This window comes from Primulina huaijiensis, chromosome 14 (genome assembly GCF_012295235.1).
Source record: "Primulina huaijiensis isolate GDHJ02 chromosome 14, ASM1229523v2, whole genome shotgun sequence".
Lineage (NCBI taxonomy): Eukaryota > Viridiplantae > Streptophyta > Magnoliopsida > Lamiales > Gesneriaceae > Primulina > Primulina huaijiensis.
In genome coordinates, this window is record NC_133319.1 from 1,348,605 (window position 1) to 1,356,162 (window position 7,558).

At 35.9% G+C, this 7,558-nt stretch overlaps 1 protein-coding gene across 1 annotated transcript in view; it reads right to left on the reverse strand.

Annotated features, from left to right (window-relative positions):
* Positions 1-662, reverse strand: part of LOC140956803 (auxin-responsive protein SAUR36-like) — a 1,864-nt gene extending 1,202 nt beyond the window's left edge. The window contains exon 1 of the mRNA XM_073413674.1: positions 66-662. Within this exon, the coding sequence (XP_073269775.1) occupies positions 66-557 (492 nt within the window). The 5' untranslated portion in view covers positions 558-662. The remainder of the gene's footprint in view (positions 1-65) is intronic.
* Between the last annotated feature and the right edge of the window lie 6,896 nt (positions 663-7,558).

A 7,558-nucleotide genomic window follows, 5' to 3' on the forward strand; every position in this document is an offset into this window, starting at 1 on the left:
TGTGTGTGTGTGTGTGTGTGTGTGTGTCGTTAACCGATTAAGCTCCTTTTGGATCTCTTGCGCACCTGCAACTTCCGGGTATATTGAACCGCCTTGATCTGTGTCTGGACACTCTCGAACTCCGAGATCCGACAAGGTATCGTTATCCCACCCGGATGATCAAACCCGTATTCCCTTTCGGACTCTTTAAGCAAATCCAAAAACAAAGGGTGATTAATAAACACTACGGGCACCAACATCCTCCGAGAATCCCCATCTTGTTGACCCACGTAAACCGCAATATGCCCTTTAGGAACCTGCACGGGTTTCTCCAGAACCGGGTCTCCACCGACCCGGATGTATCCCCGACCCGCATGATTATCATTTCTTGATACCATTGCCAGTGCTTTTGTTCTGAGGTGTTGTGTCCAGTTAATGAGTCTTGAAACGACTTTGGATGCTTCAGTTTCAATCGGGTTTAGCCGGAGGTACGTTTCTGACGAGCGCTTTCGCCTAAAGAACCGCCGGAAAAGCGTCGTCAGACGGTGTTTGATCAAGAAACCACGTCTCCTGCTCATGATGTTTCTTTCCCTGGAAATTAACTTTTCCAAAACCTTGGCCAGATATATAAATAGTACTGTAAAAATGAATCTATTCACAGAAGGGTTATAAAATTATATATATATATCACTCGGTTGCTCAAAATACTTCCATTATTGAGTTTCGAAGGCTGAAGGTGAAGAGGATATATAACTTTAAAGCTTGATATACTATCATGCATAATTCTAGAAATAAAAATTAGACAAAATATAACATCCAAAACAATATGTCATAAACAATATGTCATAAGCAAATACTAAAAGGTCAAAATCATCCGAACAAAATATTAAATTCACGTTTCAGACCAGTACATACTCACATGAATATTTCTCGTCTTGCAGTTTTGGAAACGAAAATATTGATGAAATTTGCATAATCAATTTCTCAACTATTTCTTTTTATTGATCGATGACATAGCTAGTCAAGTTATTTAGTCTTTTTTTTGAAACATAGTTGATCATAGATAAGTTTCGAGGAATTTCAACTTGAAAAAACACCCTTTGGCATATACAACTTTTGATGGATCACAAAAATTATGCAGTCAATTATCGAAAAATCGCCTGAAACGGATCGATAAACAGAGAAATTGAGCGATAACGAACCTGATCGTCGTAGAATAGTGTAAGATTTGTTTTGGCAGGAACTCACGAGATATGTATTTCGTATTGATTATCGATTCTTGTTAAATGTTTATGACTGATATTAAAAAAATAAATGAATGATCACTAGTACAATTTCTGGCTTTTATTTCGCCACTCGTTACTTCGGCGATTATTAATTATGAAGTAGTATATATCAATCAACTTCGGTAATAACACCAGCGAAGTAAAACATTATTTTTTACTTCACAATTTAAAAAACACGGGCTTCACTTCTAATTTTTTATAATCTTTTACTTCGACACAGTAGTTTTGATGAAGTGAAAAGTTAAAAAAAAAATTAAATTTATATTTAGTGAAGTAAAAAAAATGAACCATAATTTTAATTAATTTTCCTTAAATGACGAAGTAATAAAATACAAATTAACTCGTTATATTTAAATTGTGTCGAAGTTAAAGAAAGAATTTACTTCACCACAACTCAATAATTGTGAAGTCGTTCTCTATTAAATACTTCACTACAACACAAAAAAATGAAGTATTTTAAATGTACTACTTCGTCATTAAATATAAATTGTGAAGTAAGAAAACTTACAAACAAATAAAAGATGTAAATCGTCGCTACTTAGCAACGGTTTTATTTTAACCGTCGCTATTAGCGACGTTTTGAAAACGCTGTCGCTACATAAATCGGCGACGGTTGTATAAATCGTTGCTAATTAGCGACGGTTTGGTTTGAACCGTCGCTAATAGCGACGTTTTAAACTGTCTGTCGCTAAATAAATCTGCGACGGTTTTATAGACCGTCGCTAATTAGCAACGGTTTTGTTTAACCGTCACCAATAGCGCTAAATAAATCGGCGACAGTTGTAAAACCCGTCGCTAATTAGCGACTTATTTATTAACCCGTAGCTAATAGCGACAATATATAAATTTCCGTCGCAAATTGCCTTATTATCTACCTCATTTTTTCTCTCGGACGGTTTTAATTTAGATATGTTGTGAAAAAGTAAAAATTTACGGTAAAAAGTAAAAATCTCAAACTCTCAAAATTATCACACTACACACTTTATAATATTTTTCTCTCAACTCAATTGTGATTTTCTTCACAAATGAGAGATCTATTTATAGAAAATTTTTACAAATAATCCAAAAATAAAATACATCATCACACACTAATTTTCAATATTCAACACCTAATTTTACCTAATTTTCAACATTCAACATTCACATTTTCAACACAAATATTTTTCACATTTTTAAATAATTATTCAACAAGATATAGATTATATTTTTGAGCTTTAATTTTTAATTTATGATTATGAAGTTAATTTTGTTAGCTTATTTTATCGCAAATTAAATTGTTTTATAAATTATTTACAAATTTAAAATATGATATTTAGATGTGTTGAGGATATTATTTAAAAATATGTAGAAATAATTATAAAATTTAAAAAATAAATTTTTTTAAAAAAAATAATATAATTAGCGACGGTTTTATGAGTTTTCGTCGCTAACTAGCGACAGTTATATAAATACCGTCGCTAATTAGCGACAGTTTTTGTATAAAGGGTCACTAATTAACGACGACATTTGATACACCGTCGCTAATGAGCGACAGTTTTTGAAGCTTTCGTCGCTACGTAGCGACGGTTTTTCATATATAATTGTCGCTAATTAGCGACTGTTATTGTAAACCTGTCGCTAATTAGCAACGGTCTATCTTTCTGAAACCGTCGCTAATTTAGTTCTATAACACCAAAGTCATTCACATCAATTACTTCACAAAAATACAAAACCTATGAAGTTATACAACACATTTACTTTGTCATTCTATATAAACTATGCAGTTATATATAAGCTATTACTTCTGCACTTTACGAAATCGATGATGTAGAAGACATTGTTTTACTTCGTCGTCGATCTAATTCCAGCCAAAGACTTCGCTAATTTCTTGAATACGACTTCGGTGATAATGCGAAGTAAAATTGTACCCTATTACTTCACGTGTGTCTACTTCGGCAATTATCTACCTATTACTTCATTTAATATGCGAAGTAAATCAAGGAAATTCTACTAGTGGATGAGATTTCAGGTTTTCATCATAAGTCACTGTTCATTGATCATTATTTATGGGATGACCTCATAAGTTAACCATATTTTACCATACTAGTAATTTTTTAAAAAATTTTGAAATTTGAGGACGTGAGATGCTTGTCTCATATTTTATACTACAAGTCCGGACATGTAACTCAATGAATTGATAATTGCAAAGTATTGAGTCGAAAGTGTAGAGAATATGAGAAGAGCCTGAGTATTATATATACATAATAGAGACATTAATGACTTTGAAAAGTCGAGTAAAAATTTGGTGCATTTTTTTGGCTAATTTTGGTTTGTAAGCTTAATTCTGATTAACGGATGAGATATTTAGTATTCAAAATTGGGGGCTAAAGCCTCAAGAGTTGGAAGGAAATGAATATATATGAACATATAAACTTTTGTGTGATGATTTTATAGGTCAATTTTGTTAGACGGATATTCTATTTAGATAATCCATGAAAATTATTACTTTTTATACCAAAAGTATTTTTTTATTGTCATAACGAATAAAATTCGTAATTCCGTCTCACTAAAGACCTACTCAAATACGAACAATGTCATTTAGTTTTTCGAAAAAAAATTATACAATACTTCAGGAAATGGTAAAAATACGGTAATTATATTATGTAAAACACTTCTTCAAATTCATTTTCGAAATTGAAAAGACGATGTATATTGTTTTTGTTTGTAATAATTATATTTTTTCGATAGAAATCATGTTACAAAAAATAAAATAAAATATCTTATTGAACATGTCATTGAGAACCAGAAATGTCGACAACAAAGGAATGAAAATGATACGTGTCAATGTGCCAAATATAAGTTTAATATATTTAACCGAATACTTGGTCAATGGAAGTTGAAGACTTGGTTATTTAATTTCAGTAGTTGCTTGGTATTAGTTTTCATACTCATCCAATCATGTACATAGTGGGGCTTAGTGGGAAGAAATGAGTGGATATTATTTTTAAACAATTTCTTGCTTGTACGATGTATAGGAATGAGTAATGAAAGAAGAAAAGGTTATGCGAGAAAAGTAAAAAGAGATCTCTCTCTTTCTAATTCTCTCTTTTTCGTTATCCTCCTAAAATTATTCTTATCATTTGGTGCGGTGAGCGTGGAACAAAACCATGGATACTCGAGGTAAAACAAATGCAGAATTCCGAAATGAGGTCAATGAAATTTTAGCACGACATGAGTCAAGCTTAGATCAAGTAAATGCTACCTTGCAAACCATATTGACAGAGCTTCAAGCTCTAAGGGCCTTTCGAAATACACCACCAGGGCAACCGGAAATCAACCCTTTTGCCGTTGGATAATCATCTTCTCCATTCAACCACCTTCGCTCAAACAACTCCGACCAACAACACCAGCATCTCAAATTGTCTTTTCCTAAGTTTAATGGGGAGGATCCTACAGGTTGGATTTACAAGGCAGAACAATATTTTGAATTCAAAAATATCGCATCCGGCCAACAAGTTCAACTTGCTTCTTTTCATCTAGAAGGGGTAGCTTTACAGTGGCATCGATGGTTAGTTAGGTTTCGCGGCCCACTTACATGGGATGAGTTCACCAAAGCGATTCTTCACCGTTTTGGTCCCACCGACTACGAAAACCCGTCAGAAGCACTATCCCGACTTAAACAAACTTCAACTGTGGCTGCCTACCAAGAAGCTTTTGAGAAGCTTTCTCACCAAGTTGACAACTTACCGGAAAATTTCCTCATTGGTTGCTTCATTGCTGGCCTTAAAGATGAGATCCGCCTAGATGTGAAAATTAAACAGCCCCGAACTTTAGCGGATACGATAGGAGTTGCTCGCTTAATTGAAGAACGAAATCAATTAACAAGGCGACCCACTCAACTTGTCCGTTCTGAAATAATAACGGCGATACCAAATTCTGGCCCCAAATCAACTGCCGGATTGCTTGGCGCCCCACCAAATCAGAGAATGAATGTGAATTCTGGAACCACCCCAACTACAATTCGACGAATCACCAATCAAGAGGTACGGGAGAGTAAAGAAAAGGGCTTATGTTATTACTGTGATGAGAAATTCATTCCGGGCCACCGCTGTGAACGTCCACAATTATTTATGATCGCAGACTCTCCACCTCCAATCTATGACAATGATAATTCTGCTCGACTAGAATCAGAGAGCAACGAAGCACTGCCTGAAATTTCTTTTCATGCGATTGCGGGAACCAATCATCCACAAACAATACGTGTTATGGGAAGGCTGAAAAATAAAAATATAATTGTGCTCATAGATGGTGGAAGCACCCACAATTTCATCGACCAAGCGACAATTACTAAATATGGGTTACTGGTGATTCAGAACAAGAAGCTTCAAGTTACAGTGGCCAACCAAGAAAAAATAGAGTGTGGGGGTCAGTGCCCATCGCTTACCATCATTATTCAAGGTCATTCCATCACTGCGGATTACTATGTTCTTCCGGTCGCAGCATGCCAGTTGGTTTTGGGTGTACAATGGCTGGAAACGCTTGGACCTATTGAGATGGATTATAAGCAATTAACTATGACCTTTAATGTTGGAGGAATTTCTCACACGTTGCAGGGATTGAAGAATGCAGACATGGGCCCTCTAACAGAAAGGAAATTCAACACAATTCAAGGTACTGGATTTTTCTTCCAAATTAATTCCATAGTAAGAGATGGTGAACCCAGCCCTTATCCATCAGACGTGGCCCATCTTCTTGCTGAATTTTCTCAAGTTTTTACACCAACTACCAGTTTGCCTCCAAGGCGCTCTCATGATCACCGCATTCCATTACAACCAAATGCGGAACCGGTGAGTGTGCGGCCATATCGATACCCGTACTACCAGAAAAGTGAAATAGAGAAAATGGTGAAGGAGTTTTTACACTCTGGTTTGGTACGACCCAGCAACAGTCCATTTTCCTCACCAGTTCTATTAGTAAAGAAGGCAAATGGGGATTGGCGATTTTGTGTTGACTATCGAGCCTTGAACAATATTACAATCAAGGATAAATATCCCATCCCAGTGATCGATGAGCTTCTTGACGAGCTTCATGGAGCAAAATTTTTCTCAAAATTGGATCTGCGGGCCGGCTATCATCAAATACAAGTGCATGAAGAAGACATCCCAAAAACCGCATTTCGGACGCATGAAGGGCATTATGAGTTTATTGTGATGCCATTTGGGCTTACTAATGCACCAGCAACCTTCCAAAGCCTTATGAATGACATATTTCGTCCCTATCTCCGTAAGTTTATTTTGGTTTTCTTTGATGATATTCTCGTGTACTCAAAATAGTGGGATGATCATCTTTCACAATTGCAAATTGTTCTAAAGATATTATCTTCCAACAATTTGTTTGAGAAAGAATCAAAATGTAGGTTTGGAGTTTCACAGGTTAACTACTTAGGCCATGTTATTTCTGAACAAGGAGTCGCGGTTGATCCAGAAAAAATAAAGACAGTTCTTCAATGGCCTATACCCACGACAAGCAAGGGTGTCCGTGGGTTCCTTGGTCTAGCAGGCTACTACCGAAAATTCATCCGGAATTTTGGGTGCATTGCTGCTCCTTTGCATAAAATTTTGGCTAAGGATGAATTTAAATGGGACGAGACCACTGAGTTAGCTTTCCGAAAATTAAAAGAAGCATTGACATCACCACCGATTTTGAGCCTCCCAGATTTCTCCCAGTCATTTGTTATTGAATGTGATGCAAGTGGAATTGGAATCGGTGCTATTCTTTCTCAACAAAATCGTCCCATAGCCTATTTTAGTGAGGCTTTGAAGGGATCAGCTTTATCTTTGTCAACTTATGAGAAAGAAATGTTGGCTATTGTAAAATCGATTCGTAAATGGCGTCCCTACCTGCTTGGCAAACCGTTTATAGTCCGAACCGACCACCAAAGTCTCAAATATTTGCTCGAGCAGCGAATCACTACCCCAGCACAAACTCGGTGGCTTCCAAAGATAATGGGTTATGATTATGTTATCGAGTATAAAAAAGAAGCCGATAATCAAGGAGCAGATTCTTTATCTCGTATGGTGGAATTCCAGTTTTTGTCCATTTCTAAGCCACATTCAGATTGGTGGTCAACTTTACAAAAAGAAGTAGAAAAAGATACTTTCTATGCTGACTTGAGAAAAACACCATCTCACCACCAGCTGATTCAACGAGATGGTGTGTGGTTCAAGAAAGGAAAATTTTATTTGAGTTCATCTTCAACTCTGATTCACACCATCATCACAGAATGCCACTCATCACCCATTGGTGGACATTTT